Here is an 18,362-nt window from a genome sequence, read left to right as displayed (position 1 = left end):
CTGTGGTCATACTCAGCAGCAGGGAGATCAGTGCCATGGGGGGAGCCAGAAATGAAGGCCTCCTCTAGGAGTCTGTGCCTCCTTACTTCAGGAGTCACTTTTTTTATCACTAAATCCACTGTTGTCCCTTCGTGCTGCCACCAGTAATTGGTGGCATTCAGCAATGGGGGATGAGCCAGAGTGGCAGAGACTGCAGCAGGGGAGTGCAAGAGTGCCCAACAGCTTTGGGAAATGCATGCTGAGGATGACTAGCACATGGCAGCAGGGCACAGTAAGGAAAGTAGCCAGGTGAGAATTGGTGGCCACCTTAGGGCTGAGCCACATTTCTTTGGCCCATCTTTGTAAAAGGTTGCCAAGCCCTGTATTGCAGGGATACCTTATTTCCCTCTACTTAAAGAGAAGGCATTTCTGCTTTGTCCCCTACTGGCCACATGTATTCTGGGCTGTGACCAGGCATTTTGCACCTTATCTTCAGTTTCTGACAAATTTGGACATCAATATTTAGCAACATTTTTATCTACTGTTATATGACAGCTGTAAGCTGGTATTTTCCTATGCCTTTCTAATGCTGAATCATTGTTGCACCCTGGTCCTCTATGGAGATCAACTTGATCATTAAAGGCACTACTGATGCTGGAAATGTTTTGAGTGCTTCATGTGCAATGCTCGTCAGTCTGTAGTTTTCATTGCCTCATCATGTTGTGAAGGTAAATACTAGAGCTAGACTTTTCTTTTTAGGAGCTGAACTTTAGACTCCTTTTGTAATAAATGTAGCTGAGTAAGATCAAACCATGTGGCAAAACTTTTTCAAATTTCCCACCTAAAATTATGAATTGATGAATTGTAGATGTCAAAAAAGGATATTTTCTGCTCTATGCAGGTGCTCTTGTGATGAGGGCATTCACCTTGAAGGAAAAAAATCTGTCCACCTTTAGGGATGTTTATTTAAATAGTCTTTGAACTCAGGACTTCCCCTGCAAGGTGAGTGCCCTAACTAGCAGGCAGGAAAGTTCAGGGTCACTTTCTGTCTTTCTCTGTAGCCCAGAAAATGTGAATGCTTTCCAACAGGACGGCTGGGGAACACTCCCACACTAGAATAGCTTACAGTCTGCTGGTTGGTGCGCTCTCTTGGGAGATGTAGATACAAACCCTGTTGAGTGGAGAAAGGGTGTGAAGCCTGGTTTTCTACAACTTGCTAACAAAAAAGGGAGTGACACCACTACCATCGCTTCCCCGTCACTTGTGTTTTAAAAGGACTGTTTTCTGACAGGAACAGCTTAAGCACCTAATTCCAGACACAGTTTCAAGGTCGTGAATCATAGCTGCGTTCCTCCAGCTCAGCCATAGGCACCTCAAGCATTTTCACATGGGTTTTGGGACGTGGCACCAGGCACTTTTGATTAGTGAGCTGTGCTAATTAAAAATGCCCCCACACTGAAAAAAATGGCAGCGGGGCACTCTGAACTAAAGCTCATTGAACGTGTTTTATTTCAGAGTGCCACACCGCCATTTTGTCAGCACAGGGGCGCTGATACAGGTGACTTGGAGGGCTGCCAAAGCACATCAGTTTCCATGGTCCACAGACTTGTGCTGGATTTCCAGCACATCGGAGTAAGCTCCATGCACGTACGTGGGAGCCCCTAAGTTCTAAAGAGGGGAAGAGCTCAAGTCACGCAGCATTTTCTACTGGGTGCATTAGGCAGTTAGCTCCCAAATGTGGTACGTGACTGCTGGGCAGCATGGGCTCACAAACAAGTTATTGCAAGATAAGAAGGAGACGTGGGTTTGCCATGCATTAACTGCTCTGCAGTAACTGTGTGCATAGTTTTACCCCCCAAGTAAATGAAAGTTAATGTTTGGTAGTTTGGCTCTCCTTCTGTGAGGGGTAGGCTCAGGCTAGTTTTCATTCACTACATCATAAGAGTCTGCACTAAACAGTTATAGTGAAACAGCTGAAGCGCAGTAAATCCCTGTCTTCTTTTACCCCATAATAACTTGTTTATGTACCCATGGCCTAGGTACCTGACCCAAGACTGTAATTGTGCTCCAGGACCTGTGTGCCTAAACAAATAAGGGCAGTGATGCTCAGTGCCATTATGCCCAAATCCATTTGCAGGTCTGGTTCTGAATCTTTCAAAACCAGTACAGCATATTCATTCCTAAGACTTGTAATTCACATAACACGTAGTGAGAAGTCCTAAAAGCTTAAATTAAAAAAGTCAAATCTCAAGGAGGAAAGATGAGCTTAATGCAGTTCCTCACAGCTCCTGCTGTTTAGTTATCAGTCTTCTTATTTTTGTATTCATTTTTTATCTCTTTAATGGCATTATTTAATAAAGCTTTTTTTAATACAATAACATTTTATATGCAATCCTAGACAGTAAGACACACAATTTGTTACATGCTGCTGTTTAATTATTTCATTATGATGAAACTAATTTGTTTTATAAACAGTATCTCCTCAGATTTAAAAAAATCTCTTAAATGCTACAATAGTTTGAACTTTTCTACAACCCAGTGAGATTCTTTAATAATGACTTGCAGATAGCATGCTAGGAAAAAAATCTGTTATTTGAAAGCACGTCTCCTTTTAAATGTTGTATATGGAGGAAGTAAGGACCTTATGGCCATAAACTTGGAAAAACTTTTGTGGTGTGTGTAGTCTTGTGGTGTTCCATGGCACTACTCATGGCATGTCCAGTGAAGTATCTGCCTGAGTCTTTCCAGGATCAGAGCTGAAACATGAGTTACTTTATTTTTCATCCCCAAAGCAAAGTTAAATAATTATCATGAGGTCAAAGGATATATTTGTGTGACTATAGGACATTTAATGTGGGAGCCACTCAGGGCATGTATACATGTGTTCGACGTCAACTTCAAAACATGCTAATTAGCATGCATTGTAGGAGATTCTGTCAACCTGCAATTCATTCCTAATTAGCTCAATTAATTCCTAATTGGCATGCTTCCCCAGCCTCTGCATTACATGTATTCAGTGTCCCCATGCTTCAAAATAGTGCCAGGGGTGCTTTAACTAAAGCTCAGAAATCAAGCTTGTTTGATGAGCTTTAGTTCAAATGTGGGACACTGAATACACATGACGCTGCAGGCGCTTTACTTAGAGTGGCTCTTAGAGAGCACATGTAAAGACAGTCTCAGTGGTGACATAATAACCAGTAAAATTAATTTGCTCAATTTATTTGAGGCCATCCAACTTGGATGCTTCCCACAGGAAAATGTACATGTGATTCTGTGTTTGAAGTAAAAGATATATAGACAAATTTCTCAAAATGCAGCCTAATATCCTAAGCCTTGGTATCTTCCCGCCCCCCTTTTTCTTTTGTTAATATCTGAGCAGGGGGTTGTTTCTTGATCAGCTGTATTACTTCAGTGGGACCTCATGTAATCGTGGTTTTTCAAACCAGATCATTGTACATAGGGCAAGTTTTGGCAAGAACATTGTGAGAGATGGTCAGGAACTAATGAGAAAAATTAGTTCCTTTACTTTCCCTGGTGTCAGAGAAAGCAGTCAGCCAATTAGGCCAATGAACAGCATAACATTTCTGAGATTTGGTAAAAATGTCATGTATGACAATCAAAGGATAAATCGCCATGTTGTTCCTGTTATATAAATCTTTTAAAAATAATGTGCTATGTGCTTTAGACAAACATGAAGACAGCACACATGCTTTAAAGAACTTGTTCCAAACATGGACTCACTTTTTAATGTTGCTTAGCTTAACAGGTTAAAATAAATATGCCAGCTCCATTTTTATTAATTTTTAATATTATATTCACTTTCATCTAAAGGTCTTAAAGGGTCTGCCATAGAAGTCAGTGATAATCTTTCAAGGTGCTTTTATTTTAAAAGTGGAGGGAAGTATTCTTTTTAGATGTATATATCGCTACTTGGTAAGATGGAATAATAGAAAGTAGGTAGTCCTTCATTCTTCTTTAATTCTTTACATGTGTATATTCATATGGGATATACCACCTGTGAAAGGGTTCCAAAATGTTGCAAACCTCTAGTGTAGTGGTCCCAACCAGATGATCTCAATTGACTGGTTGTTTGTGGCACCTCTGACAGTTGATCTCAGTCTGTCAGAGCAGCAGCAGCAGGATGCATGTGGCTGGGCTGAGCCACACCCTCTACCACCTGGGCCAAACTGGGTGAGTGGGGTCAGAGCCTGGCTGGCTTGTCCAGGAGATAGAGTGGGGAGGGTGGGGGCAGGGCAGAGGATGGGGTGGTAGATCCTGGGGTGCCCTTTACTTACAAAAAGTGTTCTTCACCACGAAAAGGTTGGAGACCACTGCTGTAGTGAAGCTGTTGTATCCCGACACGGCTTTCAACTTGCTAGCATGTGGAGAGCCCACAGCTTCTCCATGCACCAGCAAGTGAAAAGGGCATTATGGGAAGCATGGCATTAGAGACTGGTCCTTGATGCCTGGCTCCCCACAGCTGCATGATTGGGATCTGACAAATTTGTTCACAGATTCCAAAAATTGTCCATCCTGCCATCCAGTTCTGGCAGGGCCAGGATGCACCTGTTTTCAACTTGCTAGTGTGTGGCAAGTGCATCAGCTGATCAGCTTGCTTTGTGTTAGTGCCTGAAGTCAATGTGCAACCTTTTGCCAAATATGCCACATGTTCAATTTAAAGGGCAATGTAATCCAGCCACAAAGATGTTCCACGTTAAATGTGGAACATCTTTGTGGCTGGTTTGACATGTTATCGTGCCATAAATAGGCTAAACATGTGGCATTTTACACTTTATCACACAATAAATGTAACATCTGCTAGGGCCCCACATCCATTAAATAAGTGCTCCAACTTCCAGAATAGCAGAATAATGAGAACTCCAGGTGCTCAGTTCTTTAAAAAATAATAATTTATTTTTATGAATATAAGTTGTTGGTGTTTATGGTTTTTGTGTTTTGAAGTCAGGGAAGTTAATCATAGCGTATTTGCTGAATATACTTGGACAGCCTGGTTCACCTAATTATTGTGATATTCACTGGATTCTATTTTAATTATTTTTTGTTTGTTTGTTTCTATGTGCCCCTGGCAATGTAGAGTGAAAATAATGTATTTAGTCTGAATATTTTATTTGATTGAGCTAATACCTACAGAAAAATCTTGTTCATTTCACTTTTCTTGTCTTTGTTTCATAGGAGACACATGAGATTGTGGCCATCAAGAAATTCAAAGACAGTGAAGGTAATATTTTCCTCTCTGTGACTCTTCATGTAAAGAAGGAGCATCAAAGATACGGCCTGCAGAACAGTGTCGTCTGGCTTTGGGGGATTTCTGAAGGGGCTAGGAATTAGGGGACTGGCATAGGTGGCAGAAGGCTGGGGCTAACGGGGCTTAGCCCCCTCCCAAATGTGGGTCAGCAGTGGCAGCACATAGGACTGCAGGGAAGCCCAGGGTTGGGTTCTGGGTGGCTACAGCAAGGGGGCAGGGGCATGCACAGACACACAGCCCAGCAGTGTGTAAAGCACTGCCCAGCACAGCATTCTAGTCTGTTGTGGGGAAGTGGCATGGGGGGCAGATTGAGGCCCCTGTGATGAGGGAGGGAGTAGGATGGGGCTGGGGTGAATGGGGCCCCATGGCTGGGGCAGGTCATGGGATGCTCAGAGTCCAGGTGGCTCATCCAGGAGCACAGAGGGGCTCCCACGGCTGTGCACACCCTGAGGGAGGCCTGGGGGGCAGATGCCCCCCAGATCTTTGTGCAGGACGGAGGCAGGCTGCTGCTGCGGGCTGGACTCTGCGCCCCACATGCAGCAGGCACATGGCTTGCACTGCTCCAGGATAGTGGTAGCAGGGCCTGAGCCCAACCCCCAATGGCAGCCTGCCTCCATCCCGTGTACAGATCCAGGGGGCACATCCCCTCTGGGCCTCCTCCAGGGTGTGCACAGCAGCGGAAGCCCCTCTGCGCCCCTGGATGAGTTGCCCAGTCTCCGAGTGTCCCATGACTCACCTTGTCCCTGAGGCCCCATTCACCCCAGCCCCTGCCTCTCTCCCACTCCCTCCCTCACTGAGGGGGCCTCAGTCTGCCACCTACACCACTTCCCCATGACAGACTTACCTGCAGCGGGGAGGGTGTGTGTATGCAAACACACATGCTCAACCCCCCTCCCCCCAACATAATATTTTCTCCATCTGCTTATGGGGACTGGGCCTATCACCAAAGTCCAAAGTACAGAGCCCCGGGAGGGATGTGATTTCACAGCAGCAGGATGAGGAACAGCTGTATTAATCCCCCTGATTTCCTGAACTGACATAGCACTGGTCACTCTGCTGCCACTCAGAAGTGGGTCTTGATCTGGCCTGAAGAACCAAAGGGATATTGACGTACGTCATGTAAATAAATGTGGGGCTGATATCTTCCTGGTGAAAATTCAAGACCTCACATGCTGAGAGATGGTTTTAAAACAATAACTAATTTTATTGTTTTGAATGGTGCATAAGCTGGACTTATTTCTTATTCTTTAAAATGTTACCTCCCGCCTAAAGCCAGGTTTGTACCTTCAGACAAGGTGGCATTACAGAAGAATAAACCCCACTTCCCGATCCATGCTTTGATCTTCTATGCAGCTTTGTTAGCATTGCCTGGCTACATGCTACAGATATAGTGGCAGGAGCAGGGATTGGGGAGTGGGAGTAGACATGATCAGTAAGTGGGCAGAAGAAAGTTACTACCTGCTGTTTGGGGAGGAGACACAAGCAGGGTGGAAGTTGTGTAAATGACTTTCCCCTGAGAGAGCTATGACAGCCATTACACTTTAGCACATATTTCTGTCTTTGCCATTTGACATGGGATCTCTGACAGCAACAGAGATACAGTTGGTTACAAAGAATGCAATTTCCCGGTTTGAGTAGACATGATCAATCATATTGTTTTTGTTGCATTTTATCCAAATTCCAGTTGCTTTAGAACTAAAGTTGTCAGATACCCGAGTCTTTTAGCTATGTCACTAAGACAACCTGTTTTCGCTCCATATTTGTTGATATTGGTGTAAGAATTGCTTAATAAGCATCATCACAAATTTCTAAATATTTCACAATATTTCAGGAGTTCACTGTTCAAGAAAAATCCTATGTTGTAATATCTGAGTGTTCTACAAGATTCTTATGCTAGCCATTTTTCAGGAACTTTGTTGACTAGCTTGTATGGGGGGTTTTCCCCCCTCCCTCCCTAACTTCACCATTGGGTAACAAATCACCGAGCACACTTTTATGGTTTCACTTTGCATGACTGATTATTGCTTTTCAGAGTTAAAGCCAGTTGTTTACTACAGTTTCAATGAATGGATGAGAGAGTATTTTGGATAGTTTTGACTTCAGTGCATTCTATATCTAATTTGTTAGTTTGTTACAAAAATGAATTAATTTTAATTGATCTTTAATGTAATTTATGTTGCTGTTGATGCCTACAGGCTAAATACATTGCAGAAGATGGTATTTGTTGACAGTAGAAATTGGGTGATTGGGTTGATGTAGGCCAAGAAGTTCATTGCTTTCAAATGAAATGGCTTAGCAGTTCTCTAAATTGCTTCTGTTTTGATTTTTTAAAAATCACCTTTGTGATGCTAGTGTTGTTTTAGTTTTCCTCTTTTTCCCTTCATCTCTCTGTTTACTTACTCTCTGCCGTTCTCTCCCTTGTGTAGCCCAGCCCCTCAGTCTCTGTGTGTATGCTTAGAAATCCAGTCTGAACATGTTCTTCCACTTGCAGTATTCACTTTGGTATCTGGTCTACTGTAAATTATCTGTGTATTCATGCAATCATGTCACCTTTTCCTGATTCATTAAAGTGATACGTATGTGGCTAGTAACCTGGAATGAATGTACTAAGTTTGAAGGTTGAATTTTGCCTTTAGTGTGTATGTGTAAATCCCCATGAATTTAGGGGATTTATTTCAAAATATGATGTAGGGCAATGGCTTATTTATTCTTTATTTTATTTAACTTGTCTGCTGTAATTACATTTAGAGGCTAATCAGATGCTGGGCACTGAATGGTTATGTTGTAAATTTCAGTCCATTCTTCAGTCATTTTACGTTCTAAAAGAAGTGATCTAAGCCTTTACTGAAATTCTGAACTTTTTAGAATTACCTATCCATGGTCTACACTGAGGGTGCAGGGACACAACACACTTGCAACAGAGTCATTTATCTCCAATTTACTCTGTTTTACTCCATGCCCAGTCTTCCCAACCTTGCTGACTACAGTATACCATTAGACTATCTGCCTGGTGAGTGCATAGTGGAGGAAATGGTTTGCATAGTTTAAGAGAGTATAAATGGGACACATTCTACATTGTAAAATCACCATATAATAAAGTTAATTTGCAACTTTTAAGGAAGAAGTTTATGCTAGGCTCAAGTGATTTGCTACATAGTAGTAGCAAGTATTGCGTGTCCACTGCACTTTTACCACATAGTAAAGTCAACTTACCACATAGTAAAAGTGTTGTGTGGTCTGCACTTTGAGTCAGTTTTTTAGCCCTTATATCTTCTAAGGTGCATGGATTGCACATTTGTGTAACTGAATTTACTGTGCTGAAAGTTTTGTGTGTGTGAAAATCATGTAAATGCAAATGTCACCAAAATCTTGGAAGTTGGTGAAAGATTCCCTTTTCCAATAAGAAGCCAGCCAAGCAACAAAGTAGATCAAGTTAAATTATAAGGCTTTGTCTGTGGGGATTTGAAAGAAAAATATAATCAGTAATTATTCTTCTAAAGAGTGCTTGAAGTGTATGTTTATAGTTGCATCTGTGAACTGGCAGCTATATTTAGTTCCCAATCACAGAAATATCTTACAGTTCTCTGAACTGTCCTTACTGTGTCAATGTCTACTGATACTTATATGTTGATGTTAGGAAGTTGTTCCATTTTTATTGACTCTTTAGGATTCTTTTAGTTTCAACTAATGTATTTCAAAATATCTGAAGGGCTTTTCTGTCCAAGGCATATAGAGAAAATATTAATGGTAGCCATTAGTATTTATCATGGTGTAGTAAAATCATTATTTTTCTTTGGCAAGTTTTACTGTACCACACTCATCTTGTTTATATTCTAGAAAATGAAGAAGTCAAAGAAACCACTTTACGAGAGCTTAAAATGCTTCGCACTTTGAAACAGGAAAACATAGTGGAACTGAAGGAAGCCTTCAGAAGAAGAGGAAAGCTGTACTTAGTGTTCGAATATGTGGAAAAAGTGAGTTGAATTTGTGTGATACCTTTCACAGCAGAATCATCAAGTAACTTATGGAGAATAAATGGAGCTTTAAAATAAAGAATAAATTTGAGCTTTAAAAATGAAGTTATTTTAATGTAGAAATGGGAAACAGAAAGTATTAATAACAGAGTTAAAATTATACAAATAGCACAATTTACTAATGATATTTGTATAATTTTCACTGTTTTATTAACAGTTTCTCTGTCTGGCATTACATATGTGTGAATTACTTATGCTATTTGTAATATAAAATATACATTTTTTATATATAATACAAAATTTCTAGATAGATAGAGATATGACTCCTTTGGCCATTCTCTGAGGTCTGAGGTAGACCGTTACAAATATATTACATTATGCACTTCCTGTGTATATACATATATGCACACATATATATTCATAATTGCTTACCTCAGAAAATGGCTAAAGGAGTCATGTGAGACCCAACATAAGGCAATCTGGAGTCATATAGACTGAACTGTCTTTCAGTTGAGTAAATCATTTATTTTCCCCCAAACTTCAAAAGAGAGTTTAATTGTGAGGTTGACTAGTGTGGCCTTCAAGAAGGAAGCTTGAGCTAATTTTCCAAAACAAAAACATAGTATCCCCATGTATCCTGTTGCCGAAAATAGAATTTGTTTTACTATGATTTTCGTTTTGGAATCTATGAAAATGTCAGTGTCAGTCTTGCTTAAAAAGGACTGTATCCGCTTTAAGAAAAAATAGTGTTTGAATTAACACATTTGTAGGACTTGGGAGAAACTCCCCCTGACCAACTGACTTAAACTTCTTCCAACCCTGACCTCATCTAAACCTATTCGACAAGTTTCTGTCTGGCCTCAGGTTGGCTCTTCACTAGCAATCCATACACCTTTCTCTAAAGAGAAACAGCCTGCGACCAAATTAGTCCTCTACTATCTCTTCAGACAAGAATAGACCTTTCTTCTGGGTTCTACCCCCTGCTTCCCCTGGCTTCATGTAAATAAATACTAACTTATATTTAAAGCAGTCTTCCTTTGGCCTTGCTCCTTTTCCTGAAATCCGAATTTGGTGTCTTGCTAATGCTCTGCTGATGGCCACCTAGTCCTCCTCAGTTAAAACATTTCCCCTAATATGTGGCACTTCCCTTCCTTTGTATTAGCTTCTAGCAGTACGTGCAGTTCTTACTGAATGAGTCACAAGACTTCTCACCACCACCTGCTTCCTTTACTCAAGCTTTATAAAATGATTATGTGATTTTATCTTGTTGCTGTAAGATAAAGTAACCAAAGGTCTATGTAAGAATACTCTATAGTATCCATGCACTGGCTACAATAAATTTTGTGTTGTACTTTGTGGTGATGGATGAATTCCTATTCCATAAGATCCTTGATAGCTCTGACATCTGGATTCTGAAGTTCCTGCCTTAATCTGTCCTTTCCCATAATGATCAAATATACATTTTTGTATTCTGTCTTCATTTTGAATATTTCTGTTGGGGCACCTGATGCCTGAAAGCTTGTCCAACAGTTCTCTCACCAATACAGTTGGTTCAATAAAGATGTCACCAAAAAAAAAAAAAAAAAGGAAAAAGCCTTGCAGCTTAGACATTACCTTGATAATCATGGCTATAACAACACTCCAACTGCATTCATGTATGCACCACTATTGTATATTTAGTAGAGGTGCACCAATAAAGATTTTCTTGGTCGATACTGATAACCAATTCATAACCAGCCATATCAGCTGATACCAATCCAGTGGCCAATTTACAGAAATGCAGCAGGGCAGCTTGGAGAGCAGTGTCCTGCTGGTAAGTCTGTGGGGGGGGGGAAAGAAAGGGCATGGGGGAGTGAAGATCCATGCCCCCATGGTAAGGGAGAGGAAGGGACAGGCACCGCCCAGCCAGGGTGGTGAATGGGGCCTTGGGGCCAGGAGCAGGACAGAGCTGTGAGCGGCTTAACCAGGGAGTGGGGAGGGAGGGCAGCTCCCCACTGTTACACACACCCCTGGGGGAGGTATGAGGCCATATGCCCCCCACCCACACCCTGAATTTGTGCACAGGGTGAGGGTGGGCTGCCAGCTGTGGGCTCAGGGCCAGGAGCTGCACCAGCCTCTTCCAGCAGCAGGGCTGGGCTGGGGCTGTGCTCAGGGCAGTCTCAGCTGTGCGGGGTGGATGGTAGCAGTACTGGGAGGAGTGGCTACAGAGAATTTTGTGATGGCCATAGCCCCAGCAGTGCCTCAGCACTGTCCCTCCTCCCCATCTCTGCCGCCCACCCTGCGCAGCTGAGCCTGCCTTAAGCTCAGCCCCAGCCCAGCCCCCTGCCAGGGAGAGGCTAGCATGGCTCTTGTCCCCAAGCCTGCAATGGGCAGCCTGCCCTCACCCCACACACAAATCCAGGGGGCCGGGCACATGCCCCCTCATGCCTCTCCCAGGGATGCACGTAGCAGCAGGGAGCTGCCTCCCATCCTTACCTCTATGCCCCCCATAGACGAGCCGCTCTGCAGTACTCATCCTGCTCCTGGCCCTGGGGTCACATTCACCATCCTGGCTGGGCAGCATTTGCCCCTGCCCCTGTTCCACTCCCTCCCACCACCACACCCCTTCCCTCCCTCTTGCCCCTTCCCCATCAGTAGGACACTGCTTTCCATGCTGCCTGGCTGTATTTCTGGCAGCGCACATGCACATGGCATATATCGGTGACATTATTGGCCAAAAAAACCTGCTTGCTGATAATGTTAGTTTTCCTGGTATCGATGCTAATCCAATATGTGACCGATAGATATATTGGTGCACCTCTAATATATAGTTTTTTATTAAAATTGAGATTGCTAATCAAGTGGTAATTAACAGTGTCAACAGTACTGAAGACCAATACAAAAAAAGAGATAAATATCTAATTAGTTAACTAATTGTAAATCTTGTTAGTTATATTAATAATATTTATTGAAAGAATGTAGTAGGTTGCATGCTTTTTATTATATTTTTTAGTTGAAGAAGAAAATACATTTTCATGATCCAGTTTTACTCTGATAAAAACACTAGGATAAAATGATGTATGTAGACATCAGGAAGAGCTTTTGCATAATGCCACTTCTATTACCATCTTTATTTTCAGTTACACCTCACAATTTATAAATGCTTCTCATTTTCACAATGTATAAAATGGATACTCCTGTATTTTATAGATACTTTTTCAGGGCTATTACAAATAAATATACAATTCTTATATTTTAAGGGAGAAGGAGGGAGAAGAATTAAAGAAAATGTTATACAGTAGGCTAGTTTCTATTTAGGGTCTCTGCTGGTTGATGAGCACTTCTTGTCTTTGAAGAGTCTTATCTCTGCAGTACTCGAATCCAGATTAGACTAAGTCTGATTTTAAGTAATCCCCTTTATCCATTTCCCTCTTGCTTAAATATATAGGTTTATGTTTCACCCTGCTGATACTGATATTCTGGTTCACAGTTATGACACTAAGAAGACAAGTCTTATTTACTGAGATCTCCAGTATCTTTTGGTGGCCAGTATTCTAACTAAATCCACTACAGTGTCTTACTAGAGATATCTGTGACTACTTCTTATCTTAGATACAAATATAACAAAAAGTATATCGCACATTCATACAGTATTGAATGTATTTATAAATTGATAAACTCAGGTGTACATTGAGGTGTTTCTGACATTATCGTTCTGAAAAGGAGCTGATTTGCTGCAGTATCTTTGTCCATGTAAAAATCTGCGTAAATCTGCAAGTCAATTACAGGTTGTTCTTTGTAAAACAGCATACCCAAAAATTTTTTTTCGATTTTTCCACACAAAGTTCAGAATTCTGTCATTTCTTTGCAAGCACTGTAAGTGGTGAGTTAATAATGTCTAGTAGTTTTATTACTGAGCGTTGTACTATATGTACTGCTAGACACACGTACTACATAATAGTACTTCAAATTTTCAAGGCTGATGTTCTCAGATTCTTCTTCCCACCGTAATAAGACTTTCTGCATTCTAATTGGCAGCAGATACTCCCCCCCCCCCCCCCATTCACTTGGGATTTAGTACAGGCTAATCTCCACTGTACATTTTTAGTGCACAAGACTTTTTGAGAGGTAGCCGGCATTTGCTAACATAATTGAAATCTGAGATTTGTAACCACAGAGGTTTTGTGCCAGTGTAATTATTTTGATTCGGGATCTGATTTTCTTTTTTTTTCTACTCAAATGGGCAAATCAATACAACCCCTGGAGGAGTGACAGTTGTTTCAGTGCAAAGTGTCTTAGACTGGCATAGTTTATTTTCACTTCCTTACACAAATATGTATGCCACTATGAAGCACCTTTATATCAATATAGCTGCATCTCCATCACTAGAATTGTACTATATGCATGTAGTTAAAGCATTTTTTTTGGTATTTAGACAAAGCCATATTATGTATGATTGGTACACAGTTCCAGAAAAACTGCATAAAATATTGTAGGATGATTCATAAACTGCTCTGTTTTTTGGAACTTTCTGTTGTCAAATTGTTTGAAGGAACTCAATTCTAAGCAATTATTTATAAGTAAAACAGGACCTAGCTGATTTTTTTAGATGCTTGCCTTTACACCCTGATAATTATTGAGTTTAAGTATTTTTCCTTTATAAAGAAAGATTTTTGGTTCACCTGTAGAGAGAGAAGACCTTCACTAGGGGAAGATTACGTTACTTGGATGTGAACATGCTCATTTGCACAGCCAGATTTGCAGGCATAATTGTTACTTCAGTGTGTTACAATCAAATTAGGGATCAAGTTACCTATTCACAATTAATATCTATATTTTTCACATTTAGAATATGCTTGAATTGCTAGAAGAAATGCCAAATGGAGTTCCACCTGAGAAAGTAAAAAGTTATATCTACCAGTTAATCAAAGCAATTCATTGGTGTCATAAGAATGATATTGTTCACAGAGGTAAGTGTATAGTTTTTCACATAGAAATGAGCCCATACCAGTAATTTTCATACAAAAGAGAATGGTTCTACAGCTTACAAATTTTGTGTTAACTCAGTGTGTTTTTCTTTTTCTTTCTTTCTTTTACTTGAGAACAAATCATACTTAAATGAGCCTAGAAATTTTTTTCCAATGAGATCTGCAGATACTTGAATGAGATCAAATACTATGATAATAGGAATCTCATAAGTGCTTATGCAGATAAATTACCCTATATTCAAAATTACCAAAGTTTCTTTCAAAAAGTATCTAAAGGATAGAAAAATAAGACAATTATAAAGCAAGGTTTGCCCAGTAAATAGTGTAGTTCTGAGGGTCATTAAAGTAAAGATTATGTATTTTGCCATGATGAAACAAAATTACATGGGTCACATTACCAATAGAAAGAGATTAAAAGGTACCTTAATACAGTTTTTTTCTCTTGATCCACTGTAATGTCTAAGAAATTAGAGGAAAACTTATTTCTAGAACAATACTAGGAGCCTCAGAAGGTAATTCTGAGCTGGCAAATACTGTATATAAACAAGGTAAATATTTGTAATAAATTGGATAGTAGAATGATATTTCTACATGCACGTGTTGATTTTTGTGCCCATTCAGAACTGCAAAGACAGGTTTACTCTTCCCATCTTACCTTGGAGAATTCTTAAAAAGGAAACACAATACAGAACCTGTGACTTCTGCATGATTAGAAAAGAACAGCTTATTTGAAGCCTTGTACTAGTTTCAAGTGTTTTCTGCTGTGATCTGTTTTGTTAGTGCTGTATGAATAGTTGTAGTTCTGTTACAATTAAATAATGGTGTTTAACAAGTTGACTATTAAAACTGGACGGTAGCAACTGTATTACAGATGTCCCCCCCTTTTTTTGTCTCTGATATTCCAGATATCAAACCAGAAAATCTCTTAATAAGCCACAATGATATTTTGAAGCTGTGTGATTTTGGTAAGTTGAAGAGATTTTAAGGCATTAATATACCTGCCTATCTATTTAATTTTAAAACCAGCAATCCGTTTAACTCAAATTCCTCATGGTTCAGTTTAAACTCTGTGTTGTACATACCGTGAGTACATTCTAATGGTCACTATTTAGTATGTTCCTATTTGTGGGTGGTATGTTAATTTGAAGGGGTTGTAAGCTTTTAATTAGGACCTATTGTGAACTATGTGTTTAAATGCTGTTCTTGTAGAAATTTTTCTCTATTCATTTTCTTTTCAATTATTAGGACCTTGTCATTAATACACATTAGGGGACAAGTTCGTTTTGAAGCTAGCTTGACTGTAGACCTAGGTGGGCAAAATAAGAGCACATTTTCATTGGTCTCATTTGTATGTGAAATATGTAGCAGTGGTGCCAACACATCCAGTGATGCTAGGCTGATCCTCAAGCCCTGTCTGCCATGCAGGTCCACATTGTCTGGCCCACGGGGCTCCCCACAGGTCTGGAAATTTGGGAGGGGAGCAGTGGCAGAATTAACATCCCACAGGCTGTAGGTCGGGGTGGGCAATTATTTTGGCTGGAAGGCCACTTACCGAGTTTTGGCAAGCCATTGAGGGCTGTGTGGGTAGCACCCCGCCTCTTGACAGGTGCCCCACACTCTGGTTGCCATCTTGTGACTGGAAGTCCCACCCCTAACCCCTAGCCTTTGCTACCAGAAGTCCCTCCCCTTGCCCCTAAAAAGTACTTATTTTAGCAAGGGGTTTTGCCATCCCAGAACCAGAAAAATGCAAAATTATACTTTAAAATTCGAACATCTGTAATATTCATTAATTTGATTTCAGAAAATATTTTGTCCTGATTTACATGTGTTTGCATAGTGTACGTAGAGGTGATTGTACAATAGCTTAAAATGAAGTCTTATTCTTATATATTGGGGGGCATGGGGAGGTGACTATAGGTTTGTGGGGGACAGTGGGTATGTTGAGTATGAGGGAGGGTGTGTGGGGGGGATTGTGGGGGTGGATAGCTGCGGGGGTGTAGGATGAGGGAGCATGTGGGGGTATGTGTAGAGTGTGTGTGGGTATGGGGTTTGTGGGGGCTGTGTGGGGGAAAGGGTGGCTAGGGTGTGTGAGGTGGTGTGGGGTCTGCATGTATGGCAGTACATGGTGGGGTGTGTATGTGGGGTCTGTCACACACGCGACACGCTCTGTCGCTCCCTCATTGCACAGATACGTGTATGCACAGACACATACCCATACACCCACTTCTGGTCTCAGGGCACCAGCGCAGGTCCTGTCCTCTTATGGTCCAGCGGGGACCAAGGCTGGGCAGCAGGAGCTCTGTTGAGGTGGGCTGGCTCCCTCTTTTCCCTGCTGGCACAGCCTGGCCCAGCTCCATAGATCCCTGCTGGCAAGGGCCCTGTAATTCTGCTGCCCTGCTCTGGTCCCTGCTGGCCCTGACACCCTGGTGCAGGCCTCTTATTCCCACCCAGCTATTGCTGCACACCCACTCACTGCCAGTCGCCCACCTGCCAGCACTTTCCCTGCTTTCCTGCCCACCACAGCACTCCAGCACCACATTGCTCCTAGCTGCATAGCCGTGACTTCAGGACTCAGCAGGAGTCAGCCCTGCCAGCTTCAAGGCCTGGGGTAATCACCCACGGTCCTCCCCTGCCTCCCTCCCCCTCAACTCTTATCTGAATTTCCCTCTCCAGCACAGAGAAGCAGGAACAGCCCCAGGGCCCCAGGCCAGAAGCCTTGCTAGGCAGAGGTTTCTGGCTGTGGGGGCCCAGGGTGGGGGCGGAGTGGAGCCGGGCAGGCATTGCTGTTGAGCTGCTGGGTCCTGCCAGTGGCTTCCCCTGATCCTACTGCCCCTGACTCTGCTGGGTCCTGCCAGTGGCTTCCCCTGATCCTACTGCCCCTGACTCCTGTTATCTTTGACAGGCAGCCAAGAGCATATGCATATTAATTTTCTAAATTTTTTATGGGCCCTGTGGGCCAGATAGAATGGCCTAGTAGGCTGGATCTGGCCTATGGGCTGTATTTTGCCTGCCTCTGCTGTAGGTTGAGCACTCATGTTGCATAGTACCATATTTACTCAAATGTAGCATAAGGTGTTTATTCTATAAGCACAAGGGGGAGGAGCCCCTTATCTTATATCTGTGTACCAGCATCTGCCCCCCATTAAATATGTTATCTATTATTAAACTGCTTCTAGAAGCAGCATGTACTCAATCATTGAAATCGACTATAAAGTCATTTAATGCAACACAACCCATGGTAAGAGCATTCCCATAAAACACCTGGCCCATATTGGGCAAATACACCAATGGGTATCTTTTTGTTTTTGTTGTTTCGGATTGGCTGTATATACCTTGGAGTCCCCTCCATCCTATGCACTCTGATGTCTTTGGGCAACCACCCTTTCATTCTCCTACCACACCTTGATGTACGTAGCTTTTAGATGAGGAGGCTGTTGCAAGGCTTCCCAAACCTGGTCTGCTTTTCAGAACCACAGATGTCTGTGGTCATTACCTTAATGGCCTTGTGCATTTCCATCCGCCCCTACGCCATGCCTCGGAAGTGTTATTACTCACTGTGACAGGTGTATCAATATTGGAGCCTTTCTGGGAGTGGCTCCGCCCTCCTGTAATGGGCCAACCACCTGCTTACTCGCCTGCCATGCCTTGATCTTATTTGACTGGAAGATGGTTGTAATCAGCGGGAGGCTGCCTATTTTTCTGCGCCCCGGTGACACGGGGCGCTACCTGCGGCTCCTTTTCCTCCCCTACACCGCAGCCCAAGCCTCGCAGATGGAGTTGACGTGGTTTAACCTGGGCCTTGTTGTTTTCTGGCCCTCTTCTTTACTCCCAGGGCTCTGCACTGCCCCCTTTCTCGCTCGCTCTGGGGCTTCTCCCTGCTGCCCCCTCTCGGTCCAGGGCTTCTCCCTGCTGCCCCCTCTCGGTCCGGGGCTTCTGGGCTGGGGCCAATGCGCCCCCTAACAATGCTGCACCCTCTCCGGTGCCAGGAGGCCCCACGCTACCGTGAAGCTCCTGTGAAGCCTCCTCCACCCCAATAGCCTCGCCTGGTCCTCCGGTCAAAACAGTAAACATAAAACATAAAGCCCCTGGGCTACAACATAAAAACTAGACCTTCTGGTCAAACAAAAATCTACTCCCTACTAGAGAGCGAGGGAAGAAGGGCTTCACCAACCTCAG

At 42.4% G+C, this 18,362-nt stretch overlaps 1 protein-coding gene across 5 annotated transcripts in view; it reads left to right on the top strand.

Annotated features, from left to right (window-relative positions):
* CDKL5 (cyclin dependent kinase like 5) overlaps positions 1 to 18,362 on the top strand; it is a 236,531-nt gene that overhangs the window by 144,545 nt on the left and 73,624 nt on the right. For all 5 annotated transcript variants that reach the window (XM_090062810.1, XM_090062792.1, XM_090062820.1 and 2 more), the window contains 4 exons: positions 5,173 to 5,218; positions 9,083 to 9,219; positions 14,048 to 14,168; positions 15,092 to 15,151. In XM_090062810.1, the coding sequence (XP_089918936.1) occupies positions 5,173 to 5,218; positions 9,083 to 9,219; positions 14,048 to 14,168; positions 15,092 to 15,151 (364 nt within the window). The remainder of the gene's footprint in view (positions 1 to 5,172; positions 5,219 to 9,082; positions 9,220 to 14,047; positions 14,169 to 15,091; positions 15,152 to 18,362) is intronic.

Source organism: Crocodylus siamensis, chromosome 1 (genome assembly GCF_052110815.1).
Source record: "Crocodylus siamensis isolate JL-2025a chromosome 1, ASM5211081v1, whole genome shotgun sequence".
Lineage (NCBI taxonomy): Eukaryota > Metazoa > Chordata > Crocodylia > Crocodylidae > Crocodylus > Crocodylus siamensis.
Note: the sequence above shows the minus strand (reverse complement) of the source record. Positions and strands in the feature narration are given on the sequence as shown.